Source organism: Pogona vitticeps, chromosome 6 (genome assembly GCF_051106095.1).
Source record: "Pogona vitticeps strain Pit_001003342236 chromosome 6, PviZW2.1, whole genome shotgun sequence".
Lineage (NCBI taxonomy): Eukaryota > Metazoa > Chordata > Lepidosauria > Squamata > Agamidae > Pogona > Pogona vitticeps.
The window spans coordinates 109,717,231-109,741,343 of NC_135788.1; the positions used below are offsets into that span (position 1 = coordinate 109,717,231).

The following is a 24,113-nucleotide window of genomic DNA, read 5'->3' on the forward strand; positions in this document are numbered from 1 at the left end:
GGAGATATCACACACACCCTTCTCTGCTCTTCTCTCTTTGCCTCCCCATCCTTCCTTCCCTCCCCGCCCTCCCTTCCTCCAAATTTGGTGTAGCCGAAGGGAAAAGCAAAGGGCAGACCAGCATCTGTCTGTTTTTGGTCAGCAGTGAGCTGCTTTTTCTGGACAAGGAACTGCACTTTAATAAAAATGTAGAAGGAAAGGCATTTAATAGCCACACAGGAGTGTTGAAGCACACACTTTGCAAGGACACAATCAGAGATCTAATCCCCAGTAGATCCATACATGAAGAAATGAGTATCCTGATATCTTGGAGAGCCACTGCTGACCCACATTGGCAATAATGGGACCAAGGCACCTTCATATCTGGATGTCCCCTGGATTGCCCTCTGATGAGCCACAACCACTGAAATTCCCTCTTCTTCCTTGAAGATACAGGATACTTGCTCTTTGAGATTATATTTCCCACAATTCCCCTAGCCCAGTGGTTCTTAACGTGGGCGATAATGCCCCCCAGGGGGCAATTTCATTTTTCAGGGAGGCGGTAAAACGAAAAGGGGCGGCATGGGGGCACTGGAGCAGAAGGGGGGGCGGTAGGGGGGCGCTGGAGCAAGCCAAACCTGTGAAGATGGCTGCAGCCTTTTTCCAGTGTGCATGAATATACGTATTTTTTCCTCCAATCTTAATTTAGTTTCAGAGTTTTCGTCTTGAAAGTTTTAGTTCCTGCACTGCAGTTTGTTTTTATGCCCTTTTTATATTTCTTTTTGCGTCTTAAAATTCACTTGCAACTAAATCATTAAATGTTACTTTTTGGGGGGCATTTCATTTTCTTGGAATTGAATTTTGTTTTCAGGGGTCATTGGATTTAAGTGTCTCAAATAAATAAATAAATAAATAAATAAATAAATAAATAAATAAATAAATAAATAAATAAATAAATAAATAAGATATCAGCGCGGGGAGGGGGGGCGATGATAACTTCCTCAATGGCTCATGGGGGCGTTTCTTTCAAAAAGGTTAAGAACCACTGCCCTAGCCATCATCATCAATGGTCCACTGGCTGGGAGATTCTTGGATTCATAATCCCAAAATGCCATTGTTAAAATGCCCCGATTTTCATTCTAAGGCAAGTCTCAATCCTATGACTACCCTTTGCTCCTCACTGAATCAAGGAAACCCCAGTATGTTTGCTTGTTGTCATCCAGAAGCCCCACAGCTGTAGGTTTTGTGTTGTTCTGTTCTGTTCTGTTTTTTTAAGAAGTCTAAGGTGCTGGCTCCTAGCCTAAGCTGCTAGATCCTCTCTGTTCTAATTACTTTGCTGTGTTTAAGTCCATGCCGGCTTTGGTGAAAGTGGTTTGATTCTCTCACATATTGATCTTAATGAAAGCGACACAAACTGGAATTGCCAGCTGGACGTTAATCCTGAGAGAAACAGCCCAGAGACAAAAAGACTGCGAACGTGGAGCAAGGATGATTTAGGACCACAGTGGTTGGGTGGCCATCTGGGTGTAGATGTGCAAGGAGGGGGGTAGGAGAACATATGAAAAAAAGTAAGCCCATATAGACCGCATACAAAAACAAAACAAAGCTAGACAGGAGGGGAAGGGATATTATTTTTTAATTCCTCTCTGGATGGATATTTTTATCATTCTGCCTATGATCTACTAAATAGCTCAGTGGTTAAGGTATCTGGTTGCAGAGGCTGGGAGTTCAATTCCCCTCTGTGCCTCCTTGATGATCCATTGGATCCCTTCCAGCTCTGCATTTTTAAGATAATGAGGATGAGGACAATTCAATACACCTTTCATATCTCTCTTTCTTTCCCTCATCCAGGTAAACTCATTTTCCAGATTTTATTTTTACCTGTCTTCATATATTCACGCTTGCCCTTCCCATATTCATAGAGATAAATATATGTGAAGTGGAGGACACTAAAACAGTAATTCACAAATAGACTGACCTTTGCAAAAACTTGCAACTCATCTTCAGTAACAGCGTTACTTTGGTACTGCCTGAGCATCTTTCCACAAGAATGATTTCCAATTTAAAATGCTGAAAATTTGGATTTGGGGGAAATCTCTCCCTCCTGATATAACTATATATCTGTCGCATTGATGGATGCATCCATTAATATGTGTTACTCCAATCAACTTTCCACTGCCTTCATATTGGTGGAACTATAGGAAGCCATAAGAAGATGTAGGAATGGCCAAACAATGGGACTTGATGATATCTGGATTGAGCAAATTTAACCTTTTGGGCAAACAGAATGGAATGGCTCCTTCAGATCTTTAATAACTGATGGACAAGCAAACAAATTCAAACATATGGCAGAAGATGGAAGTAATTGCTGTGTTGAAACCAGGCATAGAACCATCAGACCCCAAAAACTACTGTCTAATCTCCCTATTATGCCACTTATACAAAATGTTTGAACAAATGCTAGCAAATCATCTAGCCCCTAAAACTGAACCTCTCTTATTCCAGAAGATCCAGTAAATGGCCAATATAGCGCTATTGAAGTAGCCCACTTCTGGTGAAAAATAATCTAATCATTTTAATATTTTAAATGTGTTTGAACTTCATCTATTCATATACATCCATAATTTTAAATTGTTTAATGCTCTGATATGAAGAAAGAAAGAATTAACATGCATGCCTCCCACTGGTTATTGACCCATCTCCTATTATGCCTACACCTCCATGCAATATGCCTTTTGATATAGTTTTCTCTTTTTTCCCCCTCTTCCCTGCCCGCTGTGCCCTGTTTCTCTCTCTGCCTCTGTCCACTCCGACCCCAGCTGCTCCCTCATCTCTGCATCCAATTTCTCATCTTCTCCTGGGAGCTAAATGATTGCAAAAGGGAAGACCAAAGCACACTCTGTGAGGCTCTCCCTCCTCTTTCCTTCATCCCACCTCCCTTTCTCTGTATTAGATGCTAATCCCCAGCCCTTGGCACCGGTACCCCCTTGGCACTAATGAAGAGGTTTTTTAATCAGCCGCCGCAGCTCTTCTCCTCCTGATTTCTATCCCCCAGGGAATGTACCACACTGGCGGGTGCCGGAGCTCTTAGCTGCCTGCTCATTTATCACACCGTTCATGCCACCTCTCCACTCAGAGCAGCCGGCTCAGAGAGAACCTCCCGATTCTTCCTGTTGTGTAGCAACTGGGGAACATTTTTCATGGTGCGCGCGCCGAACCCTTGGGAGTGGCACTTTCCTGGACATCCTCCTTTCGCCGAAGAGTCCTTGGTTTTGTCAGAATGGCATCTGCTCAGTACCAATTCTTCACTGGGGACAGACCTCCAGGATCTCTGTCCAGCAAGGGTCCAAGTTGGATTTGATTGAATGTTTTGTTCTCCATCTATCACACTGCCCGGAAGATTCAGGATACCACCTGTGACATTTACATCTGCAAAGTTTTCTGGGGCAGTTTTCTTTTGACTTGGAAAAGTATCTCCAAAGGAAAGGAAACCAAAACTTCCTGGGTTTTGAATGTTAGGTCTTCTCTTTTCACTGAGTGACTTGAAAGAGAGTTGGGTGATCTGTTGCTGAGAAAGACCATCACGACTACCTCATCATCTTCTAGTGTTAGTAGATGTCTTGGATTCTTTTTTGGAATTTGGTATTTTTACTCCTTCAGTGATGAAAAGACTTTGTCCAAAAAGTTTTACTTTTCTTCGGTAAAGCACACTGGACCATCTTGTTGAGGCACCTCCAGAAAAATATTTTTTCTCTTTTCTGCCGCTTTATTTTAAACATCTTTAGCATTGTATGGAATTTTGGATTTTGTTGTTTTTTTCTGGATAGTCTTTGACTTGGGAGATATCGAGGCACCGATGAGACTCAACACAGCAAACTGTGCCCTCTGGCTTGGTGTAATTGCAGCATTTCCCTAAAAGCAAAATTAACCCACAGCCTTGTAAGGAGAGCCCTGGACTCAATATTTGAAGAGAAGCAACAATGGATTCAGGACAGAAGGGTTAAAACTGGATTCCTTCGTGCAAGAGGAAAAGTGGATTAAGATATAATTCTTAAAGGAGGCCGAACAAACAGATTTCTGAGCTGTCTGATCCCCAGAGTCCACAGCTGTGTGGGTGTGGTCGGGCAGGGACACATAACCCTATTCAGATAGCCTGGATTCTGAAGAGAGTTTCTGAGAGAGTTTGAAAAATCTGATGAAAAACCCTGACATAAATGATGAAATTATTATAAGTGAAAACTGAGGGAAATTTCAGAGGGTGAGAGGTGGTATTTGAGGTCTATAGAATCTAGATGTTTTGTTTCTTTCAGCTACAGGATATGATTTGAAGAAGGATTTGCAGGAGATTTGAAGACTGAAGCTCAAGGGTCAGCAACTGGCCTGTCACCACAATCTGTTGCCCAACGTTGTGAGCAACAGCTGCCCTGTCGGGTTGCCAATTTAAAAAGCAAAGGAGAAGTACAATCTGAAGAGGTGGCTGATATACCTGGACTTGCCAGCTATAAAGAACAGAGCTTATAGTTTTGTCCAGACACTGCTTTTCCAAGAGTACTCCTTGAATTGATAGAATTTTTGAGGTGGGGTGAACTTTGTAAACTCTCTGAGCTTTTTCTCTTAGCAGAAGAAAGGCGGAACTAGCAACCCTGTGTCTCAAGGAAAACTTGGGTTGCTTATGCATACTCTGAAATGTAAGCGAATGCTGTCATCCACATTTTAAGCTAATATTCTAACCTTGGGGGGGGATGTTTGAAACTCTTTCAAATCTGGCTGTTTCTGAGACATCTTTGCAGGATTCAAACTAGAGCAGCTGCATTTGTGCATGAGGCAAGCATCACATGTAACAGGGAGTATCTCTGTTCAAAAAAAAAGTCCCTGTTAAATGTGGGAAAGAAATCTAAAATGGTGTGCAATTCTAAAATTTGGAAAGACTTTTTTTGTGTCTGGTTTAAACTCTTCACCACTCATTAAAAAATCTTAAGAGATTAAACATTTTTATTAGTAAGAGTGCTCGATCTGGTAAATGTACTGCAATTGTGTTTTTTAAAAGACTTTTAAAGAATCTCTTTTTCTTATTAATTCTGCAGAGAAAGGAGCAGGAATTAATAATCAGTGTGAATATACGTGCATGCTTATTAAAAATTTCTTTTAAAGCACACAGCGTGAACTAAACAGCTTTCCAATAATTACTTCAGTCACAATCTGGAGAGCAGTGCTGGCTCAAAGCCCTCTTGGTGTTAATTTGGTCACCTTAATTTATTTCCCAGAGACCTGAATAGCTTTTTGCTGTGGCCCTAAACCTCACTTGTTTTTGGTTCCAATCTTCTGCTTTCTCAAATAACTAGTTCTTACTAAAAACAGAACCCTAAACTTAGAGATTCTGAGACAATTTCCATCCTGACATGAAACGACACAGTGAACATATTTAATGGAAGGTCTACCACATCGTGATCAGAAGGGAAAAAATTGCAGTTTTGAGGGAGGCAGTTTTCTTAGTCTTTGGAAACAGGGATTTATTCAAAATGGTCTACTGAGATAAGAAAACACCAGAATAATGCAATAATAGAAGGGTTCCACACACACACAGACACCCCAGTGGATTTAAACAATTGGGTTAGGTTTCAAACCATCAGATCCTTATTTGTCTCCAAAACCTGGAACCATGATTAAACTGAGCCGAAGGGCTCGCTCAATGTTGTCCTTGGGCCTCAACTCTCTCGCCCTCTGCTTCTCTGTATCGGCGTTTTGCACCAGCTATTGGTGTGAAGGGATCCACAAGGTGGTAAAACCACCCTGCCTCTCAGCTGTCAAGAAAGGGAACTGTATACCTCTCAACAGTAACGTCACGATGGACGGGAATGTGACCATGGATCCCCATGTGGTCCAGTACATCTGGGAGACAGGCGAAGACAAGTACGCTTTCCGATATTTTCACACGGGCTTCTGGCTTTCATGTGAGGAACATCATGGAGGTACGAAAGTTGTATATATTTCAGAGTACTAGATGGTGTGGTTTCTGTTGCTGCTGCTACTAGTGTTGGTATTGCAAATGTAGTGATTATGGGACAAGAAAGGAACTTGGGGATTAGATTGGGGGTGACAGTAGGTATAGCAGCAGCAGAAATGGAAAAAAGCTCAAAATTTTGAAGTACACCCCCCAAAATCCCCACCTAGCAAGGCCATTCTGGGAAATGCCATCCCACAAAAGGATGTTTTCTCATCCGTAAGCCAAGGGGCTTACAGATGAGAAATGCGAGATGGATGGATGAGGGGCAAAGTGTATTGTTACACCTCCACATGTAAGTGCAATCACCTCCCTCGTCTGCGCCTTTTTGGCCTCCATTTTCCATTTGTTCTGCTGTTTCTCCAAACTTCTTATGTCAAGTGTCTGCCCTTTCACTGCAAACCCCTGGGATGGGAGGGCGCTACAGTTACAACAATAGCAATGACAGCCAGAGTGCTACTGGTTCAAATCTTTAGTCATGATCCTCACTCGGTACCACTGAGCCAGTGAATTCTGTCTCAACCTAATCTATCTCATGGGGATTTTATGATATTAAAATGTGGCAGAGAAGCACCTTGTGAACCACCCCTCTTTGAAAGGAAGGCGGATTCAAAATGTATTAGTAACCTATGGGACCTTCAACAACATGTTGTAGTGTAGCATGAGGTGACCATCGTCAATGTCTTGTTGGGCTTTGGCAGGAGGGCGGACTCAGTGGCCCCTGACATCCGTTCCAGCTCCAGCATTTTGGCAGACTGGCTCTTTGCCAGGACACTTCATGCCACCACACCCCATTTTCCATTGTTTTCCTCTCAAAAGATACTGGGTACTGTATGATTGTGACCATAGCCTGTTCTGGACTGCTTTGGGGGCCAGTCTGCCGCTTCATTCTGCTTTCCTTACCTAATTATTTTGAAATATTTTATTTTACTTGTCTTTCTGCTCATGTAGGAGGTTCCCTCAAGTATGATGACGATTCCTCCCTCATGTATCTCTCAGTTCATGTAGAATATTTAGGCAGCACAAATCTTTCAGTGCTATGTGGTTGAAACATGAGACATACAATATTGTCCTATTTCCCAATTTACTTACTTTTCATAGTCTATAGCAGAATTTATTATTAACATATGACGAGGATGCTAATTAATAAGATACAGCCTGTTTATTGCTAATCCTACAAAAACTATACATTTTCAATTCTTGACCTAAGTAAACTCCCATTATGAAACAAATGCAAGCTAATTTGAGAAATATGAATGGAGGCAAATTTGTGTTAGAAGGATCAGTTTTTTCCTCTGAAGAATGAAAACTTCTAGATAGGGAATTGGAATCAGTGTCTCATCTCATCTCAGTGTAGTCTCATTTTGGCTGCCAATTTTGCTGTGACAAGGAGATATAATGATAACAAGAGAATTCCACAGCAATTAGAAGAGTCCACAAGGAAATGGGTGGATTGAAATAGGATGTGAGAGGAAAGGTAGGCATAGAAATAGACATTTCGTTTCTCATTGTTTATAGCATGTTAATCTATTATTAATGTTTTATGGTGAATGCTAGTTTAATAAGATACAGTTTGTTTATTGTTCAGTTCTGCAACAATTAGTTACACGTTTTGAATTCTTCACCTACACAAATGTAAATGACTCCACCTGCAACCTGTTTGTTCTCTTCATGAGCTCATTACCATGTGAATTGGGTGTTTTTTTCACATTGCAGCCATCTTTATCCTCATTTCAAAGTTCCCAGTCTCTTCAATGAGCTGCCACGAGCAACAAACAGCTCCTGACATTATAAGAGATGCACACGCATGAAGAGTAGCCTGTGTGAGGCAGCCATGTTCTGTAAATTGAGTTTGCAAGGTTACATTTTAAAAGGAACTTGTTGCATTACTCATTACTTCTTGCAACCAATTAAATCACCATAATCATCATCGATGCTCCTACTATGCAAAATGGCATCTCTGCCCTACATAGAGAAGCCAACTGGATTGGCAGCTGAATCTTAGTTGACTGGATAGCATTTTCCATCATAACTGACAGCAGCCAGCTACCTGAGGGGATGGAGGGCAGACTCAGTGGCATACATGGCTCTGGTCTTTAAAAATAGGTAACCAACTGGGCTCAGGAGAAACAACGGGGAGTATATATCCGTCTCATCTGCACCTGAAGCATTTTTCTGATTCTACACCAGTGGTTCTAAAGCTTTGTTACTCGGATGCTTTTGAACTGCAACTCCCAGAAACCCCAGTCAGGACAGCTGGTGGTGAAGGCTTCTGGGAGTTGCAGTCCAAAACTCCTGAGTAACCCAAGGTTAAGAACCAGTGTTCTACACAATGGGAAAACGGGTCCTGATTATCACCTGTGTCTTTCTTTGCAAGGGATTCTGAGATGTACCACTTGAATTGCATGCTGTATCAGCTTTATTTGCTCATATTCCATCAGGTATCATAGTTTGCTAGGCCTAAAATTTCAACCACCCTTTGGATGACTGGGTTTATTATCCTATTTGTTCTTGTTGGAGTGCATTCTTTTTCAGATCAAACCAGCTCAGAGGCAAGGTGATGGTATTTTAAAGGGTGTTTAACATGGACAGGAGGAATAGAAAAATGTCTTTCTCTCAGGCGAGGGATGACAAATGTTGAAATGAATATATGGTCATATGTGGCTAAACTGTTGTTGTCTTCTGTGTCTCTTCCATCCCTATGCTAGGGGAGAAGTGCCGGAGTTTCATTGAGCTGCCCCCGGAGTCAGAGAAAGGTGAGACCCAGCCCAAATGTTTAAAAACAAAATGAATGGGAAGCAACCAAAATCATAAAGCCATTTCCTACCGAAATACACTATTTATCCATTTAGATGAGCACTAACTATTTAGCCAAGGACTGCCTGTCAGTCCAACTGCATTGATGTTTTTCATAGCCACAAGCTGTGGTCTTTCCAACCCTGAGAAACTGGGCCAAGCTATTTTGCTGCCTACGGTGAAAAATCAAGATGTTCTGTGAACATCTTCCCATTCTATGAACCTAAAAAAGAAAAGAAAAGTCAGTTTGGCAGCTCAACCTTAATCCATTGCTGCCAATGGGGTGGCATACTTCCACTTCGTTTAAGAAACAGCCGAGAAGGCAAAAAATAGGTTGGATGATGTGCATAGCTCAGTCCACAAGTGACTTCATGCCTCCCAGCATCTGATGCCTGCCTCACTCTTTCTAATGGTAGACCAGCTTTGTAAAATCTTTTTAACATGAAGCGGAAGATTTAGCCTAGGGCTGTATCATATAGTTCATGCCCTAAAAGGTAGGTTTAAACATACATACTGAGAAAAACAAATTCCTCTGTATTGGCTTTTGTCATAACATTCAAGATAGCGATCTGCCCGCACACCTCCCACAAATTTTCTTGAAAACAGTAGCAATCACAGTGGATAAATGGCTATCTACTAATTTTCCTCTAGATCCACGATTATGTATTTTAAAATATATGGAGCATGCAGTACCCATAAAACAACACTGGGTAGTATGTCATCTGTTGTTTGCTGCTCAGAGTGCGTTCAGAAAACATTGAAAATCAGAGATTGAAGCTTCAAGATGGAATTGGGTTATTTAAAGTGTGGGAACTGATGAAATTGTAGAATGTAGTAATAACGCAGGCTGAACAACTTTATACTTGAATTCTGCCAAGGAAGGGGTGAGACATGTCATTTCAGCATAGTGTTTGCCTCATCCGGTTGCTTAGGGGTACACAACTTTGTCAAGATTAATTTGATGTGCCTAGGATTCTCCAGAGGTCACACAAACTTCCCAAAATGTAAAAACAAAACAAAACACATACATAATACATACATGAACACCAAAACAAAGCCAGAAGAACTTGGAAGTATATCTACAGTTTTTTAAAAAATTGTTGGGCTTTTTGATTTTCAGTGAAGTAATCATATTAGCGTTACAGGGCATATCCAGACAAAAATGAAAATAAAGCACAAAAATAGAAAGCAAAGTGTTGTGGCACCTTAAAGACTAGCTCTTATAGTTCAGCGTTCACATCTAAAAAAGTGGATGTATCCACAAAAGTTCACAGTTGGGTTTTAAGATGCCACAACATTTTTTCCCCTGGATATGATTTTATTAGTACAAGTGTATGAGAGGATAAAGCTGTGGCCTATTTAAAAGGCAGTTGGCACTGTTGAAGGTCTCCAGGAATGGCTGTTTGCCTTTTTATAACATAAAGAAAGGTTGTTGGAGGCCAGGGAACTCCAAAAAACACACATCGGGCAGGGGGAGGACAGCTACCCTGTTTCCCCGAAAATAAGACCTAACCTGAAAATAAGCCTTAGTATGATTTTTCAGGATGCTCGTAATATAAGCCCAACCCCAAAAATAAGCTCCAGTGAAGTGAAAACCCACCCTCCACTCTTGTGCAGCAGCCATAAGAAGATGACACGACTGTATTTGGATAAATGTAGAATACTAATAAAAAGAAAGTACACAAAGATACCAATTTATATACAGTACTTCAATTTAATTACCATGCCTCCATGGACACCCCCCCCATGGTGATTGTATTTTAGTGAGTATTTTATTGATATTATTGCCTCATCAATTCCCACAAGCCACAGTAGGCTGAACACAACTGTTAGTACTAACTAGAGCAAGACCCATTGAATCAATGTTGTTGTTTAGTCGTTAAGTTGTGTCCGACTCTTCGTGATTTCATGGACCAGAGCACGCCAGGCCCTCCTGTCTTCCACTGCCTCCTGGAGTTTGGTGAAATTCATGTTGGTAGCTTCAGTGACACTGTCCAACCATCTCGTCCTCAGTCATCCCCTTCTCCTCTTGCCTTCACACTTTCCCAACATCAGAGTCTTTTCCAGGGAGTCTTCTTTTCTCATGAGATGGCCAAAGTACTGGAGCCTCAGCTTCAGGATCTGTCCTTCCAGTGAGCACTCAGGGTTGATTGAATTGAATCAACAGGATTTATGTAATTATTGACTCAGTATTCAGTAGATGGGTCAGTAGTCTCTTGCTGCTGGTTCTACCAACTGAATTTAGGACTATTTGTTTGGTTTATTGGGAACGTAAAATGATTATAATTGACGATAGCTCTGTGACATATATTTGTTTCTTCCACAACAAAATAGGTTGCTATTAAATATTTTTCATATCAGAGTAGAGTCCGAATACCAATGATTTATGTTTGCATAGTAGTAGTAGTAGTAGTAGTAGCAGTGCGGAGAAATGTCCAGATCACTGACATTGCAATTCGAGGGGATGCCAGAGTTGAAAATAAAGAATTGGAAAAACTAACAAAGTACAGAGACCTGGCAATTGAAACATCTCACCTCTGGAATAAATATACTTCAGTGGTCCCCGTAGTCATTTGGGCTTTGGGAACAATATCAAGAAATTTCACAGAGTACTATAAGCAGTTGCAGATCTCAGAAATCATACCATCAGAGCTACAAAAAATGGCAGTATTAGGAACAGCATACATACTGTGCTGATATTTAACAGATACTTAGGTTTTTGGTTAAAACCTGGTTAAAATCTGTGATATCAGGGGTCCCCAGCCCCCAATCTGCAGCCTAGTGTCAGTCCGTGGCCTGGGCTAGACCAGGCTACGGAGGCAGATCTCCCCTCCTGCATGCACTCCTGCCCCCCAACAACCCCTTCATGCATGTCATGTGTGTACCCCCATCCCTTCATGAGTGTACACAAGCACCCCCAAGCACCCTTTGTGCATGCATGTGAGCGTGTGCGCACCCACGCGAGCACGTGCCCATTCCTTTGCGCATGCACGGTGTATGTGTGCCCCACCTTCCCTATCTGGTCCATGGAGTTAAAAAAGTCGGTGACCACTGGTATATAATGCCAGTCGGTATTTTTATAATTTTGACTGTGACTGGAGTTTTTTAAAATTATTATTATTATTATTATTATTATTATTATTATTATTATTATTATTATTATTATTATTATTATTATTATTATTATTATTATTATTATTATTATTATTATTATGTGTTATCAAGTTAATTCTGACTCATGACAACCTCTTTTAGGGTTTCCCAGGTAGAGAATACTCAGATGTGGTTCCCCATCGCCGCCTTCTTGGGGCTCCCCAGGACTGTGCAGCTTGCCAAAGGCCACATATGGCAACTCTATTTGTAGGAAGCACAGTGGGGAATCAAACTTGAAATTTCTGGCTCTGCAACCAAAGGCTTGAAAAGAATTGGGGATTAATATGTTCAAGAGTTAACACTCATTTCTGTTTTAAATCTGTTGCCCCAAAGACTGTCTGAGACCCATCAGTAACTAATCTGTCATCCCTCCTGTCCCAGGGGTATTGTGGCTTTCTGTTGCCTCAGAATTCCTTTATATTATCTTGCTGAGCGTGGGATTCCTGCTGATGTGTTTGGATGCTGTCTACTATGCTAACTTTATTGATGGATTGAAGATCAATGCTTTTGCTGCTGTCATCACTGTTCTCTCAGGTACGTCTCTCTATCCTGCCCTCATCCGCCATGTACTGCATACCTCCTCCCCTTCTCACAAGAGCTATCTACGTACAACCCTGAGTGGCCATCACACTCATTGTCCATGGGTTTCCTTGCCCTAATTCCTTAATGTCCCTTAGTTACCCCATAACTAACAGACATTTTGCCCATGGGCAGAAGGTAGACTGGGATCTGCTAGTAAAGTTGCTGAGGTTGTGTGAGATGTTTAAGGATTTGTTTTACTACTGCAACCCACCCTCATCCCAGTAAGTTTCCATTACCAATGCCATTCTGTATATCATGCTATGAGATACATGCAAGCACAGATCCTTGAGAAATCTGATTTTTTTGCAAATTCTTGTCACCTCTTGGACTAAACATGCAGATTGGAATGCCAGTTATCCTTTAGATATTCCACATGTCCTGACACCATTTTCAGCTCAAAAATGCAATGAAATACATTTAAAATGTAATTTTTTTTTTTTAAATGCTGCTGTGGAAATGAAATAGAACATTCATACAATAAATCCATCTGAAACTGACATTGAATGTTTATCTCTAAGGACAGGTATTATAAGAAACTCCAGTTTATTTGCAGATGCCAAATGGTAAAAATGGTTACTTAGGAAAGAATTAAGCATTCTTGCCTTCTTGATGCAACTTCTAATTCAAAACATAAATTGAAAACCTTACTGTTGAGGTTACTGTGGATTTAAAAATTCTTACACGTACATACGCTGTTCCCAGCAAGCCACTCAGAGAGGTTTGTAAAGGGCAGTCCAAGGTAGCCGGCACAATTTCACACACTGCGATCTATGGCGTGTGTTCATTGCCATAGGCAAGAATGTGGAGTTCTGAAGCTGTCAGTCAGAGCTGTCTAAAACAGCCTATTGGAACGCATCATTTGGCATGGGTTTATTTCTTCCCCAGCATCGAGAGGAAATGTTTTTCCTACATGAACTGTTTCAGCCACATGGTGTAGAGCAAAGGGTAGAAACGTTAACAATATGAGCCTGTCCAGACAGGGGAATTAAGAACAGTCTGGCTCGCACTTAAAAGGTTCTTATCTTCAGTGCAATCTATTTTATTTCTCACTTAAGCAATCCTTTCCTTCACACAGGAGATGTTTACTCTCCTGTAAGAAGGGTCTATACAAATCTTTCAATCACCAATTTACTGGCATGTAAGGGCACCTGGTTTACTTGTATGTTTGCCAGGTTCACCTGTGAGTAAGCAGGCATTTATTTGTTTATAGCAGGAGAGAATAAATTTGTACTGTGAAGTTGATTATAGCTTATGGGAGTCCTCTTGGCGTTTTCTTCTTCATTCAGAGTCCCTCCTTCTGGTAGCACTCAGGAACTACATACCGGTAGCTTGCCCAATGCTGCAGATAGCAGAGCATGTAACCCAATGTTCTGCTTATGTTTTGGTGATCTTGGCTAGCCCTTTTCCCGAGAAGCACAGAGGGGATTTGAACCCCCAGCCTTGGCTCTGCAGGCAGATGCTCTAATCCATGGAGCTCTACCAGCTGTATAGTTGCGAGTATGCTGAATTAGACCTTTTAAACTATTTTTTCTCAACAGGGCTTCTTGGCATGGTAGCCCATATGATGTACATGACCGTCTTTCAGGTGGCTGTAAATCTGGGACCGAAAGACTGGAGGCCTCAGTCGTGGTATTACGGGTGGTCTTTTGGGTGAGTAACCAGCATGGGAGAAAAGAACAGTGTGGACCCTTCTACTTCAAAGCTTGCATTTTTAATTCTTCTGGTGCTTTAACAGATACGAATAGATGAAAAGTGGAGAAAACAGAAGGAGATAATAGGCAGGGATGAAAGGTGGAATTCTAAAATTAAAAAAAGCATTATTAACTCTGCAAGAACGTGTGTTCAAGTCCCTATGAATTTATCAGAACATGATGGCTAGATTTACAGTACATGTCACAATAAACCAGAATTACCGTGGCTTATAGCTTCTTGTTTGCAGCATGCTACTGTGTGCAGTCAATTGCTTCCATTTGACTCCCCCTCCTACCAAGAGCAGCTAAACTAAGCAGGAAGTGACCAGCAAACAAAAACTAGGGCTACATATTCAAGGAAATGCCTGTTTCCTGCTTATTGTTAATGTTTTCCCTCCAGGCATCTGATTCCTTCAAAATGTAGATCCTGGGCAATCAGACTTGCAAGTGAGGCCTGTGCTTACTTTCCAGCGACAAATCACATAAGAAAAGCAAACTCCTTTGCAACATGTGAAGTGAGAAAATCTTGGGCCAGGGTAAACAGATGTATTTTACCTCTTAAGAGGACTCTGCTTCTAATGACAAGTTATCTCTTAACATTGACTTTTAGAACATTGACTTTTAGGGTAACATTTAAACTGCGATATTTTGCTTGGCATATACAAAATGCCAGAAATTATAAGCCAACAAATTGAACAAATTGTCTATTGCTGCAGATTAAACCTTTTTGGGATAGCCATTTTTGGATAGAACAGAAACGCTGGCATTGGACTGCTCTGTCTTTGGACTTTTTTCTAACAGGATTATTCTTTGATTTAATTTAACTTTTTGCAAGCAAAAGACAAGTTAAAAGAATTTAATGTATTTGCAAAGGCTTTCATGGCCGGGGTCTAATGGTTGTTGTAGGTTTTTCGGGCTCTTTGGCCGTGTTCCGAAGGTTGTTCTTCGTAACGTTTCGCCAGTCTCTGTGGCCGGCATCTTCAGAGTACAAGATGCCGGCCACAGAGTCTGGTGAAACATTGGGAAGAACAACGTTCAGAACACAGCCAAAGAGCCCGAAAAACCCACAACAACCATTAAAAGAGTTTGTTTTTATTGTCCACTACCACCACACACATACCGTATTTTTCCGTGTATAAGACGCCCCCCCACTTTTCTAATCCAAAATTAAGAAATATAAGTGGGGCTTTGCAAGGGTGGAGGGAAAGGGATCAAAGCGCTGCAGGATAGCTTTGATCCCTGCTTTCCCCTCCACTTGTTTTTGTTCTCTCCTCGCTTACTCCCGTGTATAAGATGACCCTGAATTTTTAGTCTAAAGATTTTAGACAAAGGTATAGTCTTATACATGGAAAAATACGGTAACTCGCAATTGGGTTCAGCTTAGGTTTTTTAAAGGCCAATTACTGTCTTTCATTCCCAGTTCTCTCAGTTATAAAACAGACCAAAAGATAATTGTGGGGAGGAAGAAAGTGTATTTATTAATGATAATTTTATACCGCACTATCTAGTGCACTGGTTCTTAACCTTTGTTACTCAGATGTTTTTGGACTGCAAGTCCCAGAAGCCTTCACCATCAGCTCTGCTGGCTGGGGTTTCTGGGAGTTGCAGTTCAAAAACACCTAACAAAGGTTAAGAACCACTGATCTAGTGGCCTTGCCACTACTCTGGGCAATTTCAAACAATAAAAATAAACATAAAGAAAACAGTCCAATCCCACTGTTTTCTTTTTTTAAAAAAAATTAAAAATCAAGATGGCAGCAAACAACAACAAATATTACAGAATATAATTGTCAAAATAAAACTAAGTGACCAACAGTTATGATGGGAGAATATCCTGAAATTAAAAGTTTTTATATGCTTCTTGAATGTTGGGAGAGAAGGGACCCAGCACACCTCCATAGATAGAACATTCCATAAAGAGTTGGTGAACACAGAGAGAAGGTCCAGCTCTTAGTCATAGATGTCCTGGCCTCCCTCAGGATCTCCACCCAAAGTATCAACACCTGGGAGGTGCAATTGAAAGGAAGTTGATCTTAGGGAATACTTCTCTGATGACAACATAACATGTCAAAAAGACTCTGAGGGTGATGAATGTCTTCCTGATGCCTTTTCAAGAAGAAGTTAAAAAGTTGGAACTGAAAACCTAAACAATTTCGAAAAGCTCCTAATGGAGCATGGATGTTTCTCTTTTTTTAAGGAATTCCTCATCTCTGGGCAGGAAAAGGAGACTAGGACAGGAAGACTGGGGCTTGGCCAAGATCTTGCATTTACTTTTGGTGGAGTCCTGATTTACTATTTATTTATTTGAAAATCCATAATAAAAGTTGTCCCTGAGTAAACTGGACAAACAAATTAAAAGCCATACAGGGATGGGGAAGACAAAGTGTGCAGTGGTTAAAACGCTGTACTGCAGCTAAAACTGTGCTCACGACCTGGGGTTCAAATCCCAGGTAGCCGGCTCAAGGTTGACTCAGCCTTCCATCCTTCCGAGGTCGGTAAAATGAGTACCCAGCTTGCTGGGGGGGGGCAATGTGTAGCCTGTATAATTAAAAAAATTGTAAACTGCCCGGAGAGTGCTTGTAGCGCTATGGGGCGGTATATAAGTCCAATAAATAAATAAATAAATAAATAAATAAATAAATAAATAAATAAATAAATAAATAAATAAATAAATAAATAAATAAATAAATAAATAAATAAATAAATAAATAAATAAATAAATAAATAAATAAATAAATGGGATTGAGGGAGTGGTGTTGATCATGACGGAAGACGAGATTGACACAGCCATGGAACAATGAACCTGACCTCTGTATGTACCTTCCTTCCTACCTATCAACTCCTCCTTGATTTTTCTCTCCCACAGAATGGCTTGGCTCTCTTTCACACTTTGCATGTCAGCCTCCGTGCTGACCCTCAACACCTATACCAAGACCATCTTGGAGTTCAAGTACCGTCGGCGGATTTTTGAGAAGCACACAGCATCTACGGGGAGCCTCCGAGGCTCAGGCTCACCGGCTCTGGCTCCCGACCTTGAACGTTTCCTGTGGGATAAATACATCTTCAGTGTTAGTGACTCTCTAGATTTCTCCCCCAGCCCGCCAGGCCCTATAGCCGCGGGTGTGGGTCGTAAGGCCTATGCCGGGGGTTATGCTGGGCTTGCTGGAGGTTACAGTGGGGATGCTGGGGATGAGGATGATGGGGAGCCCTGCTAGGGACAGATGGTTGGGTTGAGAAGGGAGTCCTCTTTCACAACACTTTTCGTTGCCCGTTTCTGTCCAGCGATCTGATTGTTCGTTCCCATTGGCGGAGTGGTGAATTTGGTAGCGCAGGTGCTTCTCACGGCACCCCTCATATCCAGCGCCCACGTCCAAAAATGAATGGCAGTCCATCAACAAATTAGAATTAAATCTGGGTAAAGGTAACGGCTTCTTAATTGCCCACTCAAGACCAAACTTCCCTTCAGTGTTTTCCTTACAACAGGGATAGTTTGTAAAGCTCAGAGGAAACAGGGGAACCAATGGGGGGGGTGCAGCGGGTTCTCCTGCCCACTTACCTGAGTCCTTTGGTGGCCTTTTCGTAATGCACAGAAGTGTTGTTTCCCTGAGGACAACCTCATGAGATTTCCATTTTTAAAAAGAGATACAGTGGGGTCTCTACTTAAGAACTTAATCTGTATTGGAAGGTGGTTCTCAAGTTGAAAAGTTCTTATGTTGAATCTGCATTTCCCATAGGAATGCATTGAAAACCATTTAATCCGTATCTGCTCTTTTCCGTCCATAGAAACTACTGTGGAACCTCTACTTAAGAACTTAATCCGTTTTGGAATGGTGTTCTTAAGTTGAAACATTCTTAAGTTGAAGCAAAATTTCCCATAGGAATGGACTGAAAACCAATTAATCCGTTCTGGCTGTTTTTTGTTATGTAGAGGTGCGCTCGTACTGTACATTGAAGCATTAGTTCCCATAGGAACTAATGCAAAGCTGGTTAATACGTACTCTACCACTAAGGGGAGAATTTTTTTAAAACCTAAGATGACCTAAGGTTAAAAAAAGAGCAGGAAAGGTTTTTTTTCCTGTTCTTATCTTGGATTTCTGTTCTCAAGTAAAAGCAAAATTTAGCAAATGGAGCTGTTCTTAAGTTGAATTGTTCTTAAGTAGGGACGTTCTTAAGTAGAGACCCCACTGTACGAGAAAGAGTTGCATCCTTTTTATGGAATACCCTCCCCAGAGAGGCTCACCAGGTGCCAGAATACAGTATTTTCAGCAACAGATGAAGATCTTGTTATTCTCCCGGGTAATTTAAGAATGATTTAAAAAGTGCTTGTAGATGCTGGCATGCTTCTAATTTGAAGTGAGGTTTGGCATGGGGCAATATTTTCACTGTTTACTGCTGGCTTTGTATTTTGTTACTTGCTGTCATTCCTCATTTTTCCCCCTTAATAGTGTTTCATTGCTCACACTCCCCAAAGACCTCTAGTTACTGGGTGGTCTAAAATGGGGGGGGGGAAGGGAAGTAGGTGGAGAGGCAGGCAGGCTGTGAATCAGGGACACCTTAGTCACGCAAACAAAGCCAGTTACCCAGGGGCAGAAATTTGGGGGGAATGTACCAGTAATAGATAGAGGAGAGTATAACCCAGCAAGGCAAGCCCTATTATAAAGTTCTTCCAAAAAACCTCGCATTCGGGCAAAAAAGAGTGGGTTCCGACATGCATCATGTAGTCAGGATCGATTTTAAATATGCAAAGCCCCATTCAAAACCAGTTCTTATTGCTCATTAACCACACCCTAAGGTGGCTATTCTGAGTGGATTTTGTTTTTAATTGGGGCAAAGTAGAACATGGATAAATCTGACACCTAAAACATATTCTGCTATCAAACTGTGCTTGGATTAGTCATACTGAAATGAATAGAAGCTGTATAATGCTTTTTCCCACTTCGGACAGCCAAACGCCTGAGGCTGTTCCTACGCTGCAGCCTCTCTCGTAATGCTGTTTCTCTCTCTCTCTATATATATATAAATATATATTTAAGAAAATTGTAAGAGACAAACAGCGAGAGAGAAAGTCATTAGACAAGACAGTTTACGATATAGCCACTACTGAAAAAAAAATTTTTTTTAGGATAAGTGGGGCTACTCCTGGGGAGACCTTATATGTACATTTTAAATTCCTATTTAGCAGCACAGGATGGCAGGGGATCATTGCTCAGGTTGGGCACTGCAGGTGCCTCTTGGAAGTGGCAGGACATCTTGGTTTCATTCTCTTGTGCATCCTTTGATTCTTCAGTTTGTCTGCTGCCTTTATCAAAGACAACAGCCAGTAGATTTCTGAGCAATTGGAAAGAGCCAACGTGACAAACCTTTGATGTCACAGTAGATGCTTATGTTGGTGATACCAACAGGCCTCCTTCTTAGTCTGCTTAACCCATTGGAGCAAAACTTTTGTTCAACAACAGCTGTTACATAAGGGCTGTGAATATCCATTTACGTGAAACCATAATCCTGCATGCATTGACTTTGGAGTATATAAGTGCTACCAAACTCATCAGGACTTATTTCTCCTTGTGCAGTAATTCTGCAGAGAAGGACTGGTCTGCAGATAACTAGAAAACGCAGATGATCTCTCATAAACTTAGCTATCATTCTAGCTGCCACAATTGATCTGCCCCCAGCCATTTATGGGTTTTTCAAATGTGTGAAGGAGAATTGTCTCCCTGCCACAATAGATCTCACTCTTCTCTTCCCCAGAGAAAAAGAGGGTCTGGTTCAATTTGCTCACATCTCTACATCTTCACCCCTCCCTCCTGTTGCATACATATCTTGGCTTGTTCTTGCCACAGCAGTGAGGACTTTTGAGAAAGAATAATTGACATCGTCTCTTTTTGGACCTTTTCTAGAAATCAGGACATCTTGGAGTACACTAAAACCCAGCTTTCCTTCTATTGTGAAACTACACTAACACGAGTTTATATTCCCTCTCCTTTGCTCATTTTGTGACTGAGATTGTGAGTGAGCAAGGGCTTAGTAGTTTTACATATGTGGTGTATAAAATACATGAATCCTTAAGTAGCCTGGTAGGAAATGTAGCCCTGATTTTCCCTTGCAATTATAAAATTGTCTGTTTCAACCAGATACTGAACCCTGCACATTTCATTCCCCCCCCCTTATGTGTCTGGGCTTTTCTCTTTACACAAGGCCTCGTATGCTAACATCCAGCCAACACAGCACCTCACAAATATTCATTCATGGCTGTCTTCTTTTAGCTCATCCGCTTTATTTTGTGTAATTCCCCCCCCCCCCATCTGTGGGAAAGAAGATCAAGAGTTGTTAATTACTGGTTGATTAAAGGAATCAAAGAATTAATTAATGTCAATCTGCTTCATTTCAAAAGGAGAAAAAGAGGAGACCGAACAGGCAGACAGAATCAGTTATTATGATTTCCAGGCCCAATAGAGAGAAAGGCAAATCAGAGGACTGAGATTATATAAACACCATAACACAGAAGCATAAGAAGCTGCCTTATGCCACAGTCTTTGGTCCATCAAAATTTTGACTGGGTTTTCTTCCTAGAGATGCTGGGGATTGAACCCGGGATCTTCTATGTGCAATACATGCGTTCCCCCAGTGATGGCGGCAGATTGCTAATTTGGGTCTTGTCCACATAATCATGTGTCCCAGTTATGCTGGGGTTGCTCTGGGTCACTCTGGAATTTTTTTTCTTGAAGATTTGAATAGAGGACCATGGTGGTATTTGTGTCAATCCATAGTGAGCCTATTTTTTGCTACACATATTGAGATCCACTGGATCGTTCCAATACTGTCTGCCCAGTATTACAGCCTGAGGTCTCACTTCCAGCACAAACTGTGTTCTCCCTTTGTCTGTCTCTTCTGTTATCTTGATCTATTCCACACTCTCCCTTTTCCCCTCGTTTTACCCAGAGGGGTGGTGATTAAGCAGGAGAACACTGCCCAGAAGGAAACATCATCAAATGACACCCATCCACAGAGCCCCTAGGACAGTGCAGTACTAAGGTCCGCATGAAGTGATCCTGCACTGAAGGGAAATTAGTAGTAGACCCTACCAGCCAGTAGTGTTTTTGAAAATACAAACTGGAAAGCAAGTTGTTGTTGTTGTCCCACATTTACTCTCTTGATACCAGTTTCAGCCCTGCGTCGTGTGGACACCAGGATGCAGAACCAGTATCATGGGTGCAAGGAAAGGTGAACAAATGCTCAGTGTGAGCGGGCTCATACATGCCATAACTGACATCAGAACCCAGTGCAGGATGCATTAAGATCTGGTTGTTTTGTAGCAGGACAGAAGAAGCGATCTAGTATCCCACAGTAGTCAGAGCTCAATAAAAGACCCAGGGCTTGGGAAGTTAATTGTTTTGGACTACAATTCCCAGGATTTCCAAGCCATCATGGCTTCCTGCAAACGCGTGTACCTTCCCTGAAGAAGGTGCAAAGTCTAAGTCCAGTGCCAGCTTCATAGAAACCCATTGAATGGTGGCCTCCTTAAATAGTCCACACACTTTGAAAACTCTATTCGGGCCATCTGTTAATCAGATGCCACATAAGAACAATAACAAGTGTTTTTAACACTACATGAAACACATCAGCCAAGGCCACTTACAGGCCTTGAAAATTTCTCTGTTTCTTAAAGTTTATAGTAGGTCAGATCCTAAGAGGTATAGGTTCTCTAAATAGGATAGTGAAATTGTCCCTTCTATCTGGATCTGAAAAGCATTAGGGTGACTCTTTGGGTCCTTTTTTTTAGGGAGGACAGACTTTCACTTCAAAAGCTACCACTTGCCTTCATTTGGAAGGTATCTTCTATTTGGAGTCCTGCCTAATACAGTATTTAAAAGATAAATAGATCACGAGGAGGGGGGGTTGGGGGTCAGGGGCTTTGAAGTTGCCCATTCAAAGCGAGTATCTGGAGGGCAAATCCAGCAGTCACATAGTTCACTTGTCTCCCTCCATCAAGTAAGATGCATTATAGTTCTATTTAAATCACAAAAACGTGCATGTAATTTTGCATGTAAACGTATAAATTAGTACATGCCATTTTGTGCAAATCAGGGTGTGATCAGAGAAGAAGATAGCTTCCATTTCCGATCACTTCTGGTGTGATCCGGTGTGAGCTATTTCCTGACAATCACACAACATCCAAGAGTTGACAAACTAGCTGGCCCCGGTACATGCCCAAGCTGGATTTTTGTGGCCCAACAATAGGGCTACTACTTTTTTTGGGGGGGGGGGGGCTGGGTTGAAGTGATTACGCCATGGACGGAAGTGTTGTTTTAAGGGAGATCACTCCTTGCAAAGCGATCCTTTCCAATGTGTTTGAACACACGCCATTTTCACGGTCAGATTGCACTCTTAATGTTCTCTTTTGTCATCCCTTTTGGTTAGCCTTTTTGCTAACGTATCAGTGGCCATCCTGAGAGGAATCCTCTCAGTCATAGCATGGAGGAAGCAATCCCATTAGTGGTAAATTTGATAAAGACAGCTATCAGCCTCCATCAGCTTTCAGAAAAGATTGGGCTTGGCTTGACCAAGTTATGACATGCAAGGGAGCTGCCTAAGATATCCCCACCCCCCCTGCCAACACTTTAATAATGGATCAGGCTGGCCATTTAATTGAAGACTACAGTATTTGCTGTTTTGAATAATAGAAAATTATGATTCTCTTCGGAATGAAAAACACAGCTCTTTCATCTGAATCCTTTTAACTTTTTATTTCAAATTTAAGTGCCCAAATTTTAAAAAAAATACAAAAAAAAAGGAAGAGATAGGGAAAAGAAGAGAAGCTGGTCAATAAATATATGGAAGACGTCCAAAATAAAATAACATTATTATTAATAATAAAAATAATAATGATAATAATAATAATAATAACAAGGACAATAAGAACAACTGATAAAACAACCCAGACTTTGAACAGATAAATAAAAATAATAAGTTACAAGAAAGAAACCTAACGGCTTTATAAATACTCAAGAAGAAGAAAAGTTCATGATAAATATTTGAAATGGTTGTGGACCGGTCTTAACTACAGCCCTTCAAACAAAGGTGGGAAGCCTGTAGTTTAACAGCTGAGGGTGGACTAGAATTCCCATCATCCCCAACAATTGGTCAGGGTGGCTGAGGCTGAGGGGAGTTGGAATATACTAACATCTGGAGGGCCTTTAGGACCTAGTCCTGCATTTAAAAGTTATGCAGTATAGAATTATGAGGCAAACTAATGTGGAAAAAAAAATTCCCCTCAATCACACACTGATACTGATCATGCAACAATTGAACTACATGGAGGCTTTGTCCAGAATTTGGCACTGTGGAATGCATAATCTAGCCTTATGGGCTAATTTTTCTTTTTCCATAACTCTTTTTAAACTGGCTTGAAATAAAATTAGTTGGTCCATTTTTGTATCCCAGGGTGATATTTACAATTTCCTGTCCACCAGTCTTACAAAACAAAGATGATCCACTAGGGGGCACTGCTGGTAAAGGAAAGCAGATTTCCCCCCCCCCCCCGCCTTTTGCTGCTCACATCTGGAAATAATCCAGTTGGGAAATCAAGATGATTATTCTGAAGTCCCAACTTTCTAACTTTCCAGTTAGATTTCTAAAAAATCTAGAAAAGTGTACCTGCGAACATGTGTTGACTGAGGGTGTGTGCTTTTGCAAACCATTAACACAAAAGACAAAAGACTCTGTGGCTAAATTTGATTTCCGAACTTGCTTCTTTTTTTTTTAAAGGCCCCCTAAATCTTGTCCTGAATGTTACCTTAAATATTTTAAAACTTCTCTGATTATTTATGCAGGCTAATTAATCTTGCACAAGTGTGTATGTAAAGAATGTGATTGATTACAAAAAGGCATAATTTGTTTTTGGACCACTCCCG

The 24,113-nt window shown here is 41.2% G+C and overlaps 2 protein-coding genes across 2 annotated transcripts in view; one reads left to right on the forward strand and one right to left on the reverse strand.

Annotated features, from left to right (window-relative positions):
• Positions 1-24,113, reverse strand: part of TMEM238 (transmembrane protein 238) — a 196,677-nt gene that overhangs the window by 78,543 nt on the left and 94,021 nt on the right. The gene's annotated exons all lie outside the window — the stretch shown is intronic.
• LOC110081876 (germ cell-specific gene 1-like protein) lies at positions 567-23,952 on the forward strand. Its single transcript, XM_020798974.3, has 5 exons — positions 567-5,948; positions 8,689-8,736; positions 12,311-12,463; positions 14,050-14,161; positions 17,069-23,952. Exons 1-5 carry the CDS (start codon positions 5,639-5,641, stop codon positions 17,415-17,417), a joined length of 972 nt encoding a protein of 323 aa, XP_020654633.2. The 5' UTR covers positions 567-5,638; the 3' UTR covers positions 17,418-23,952.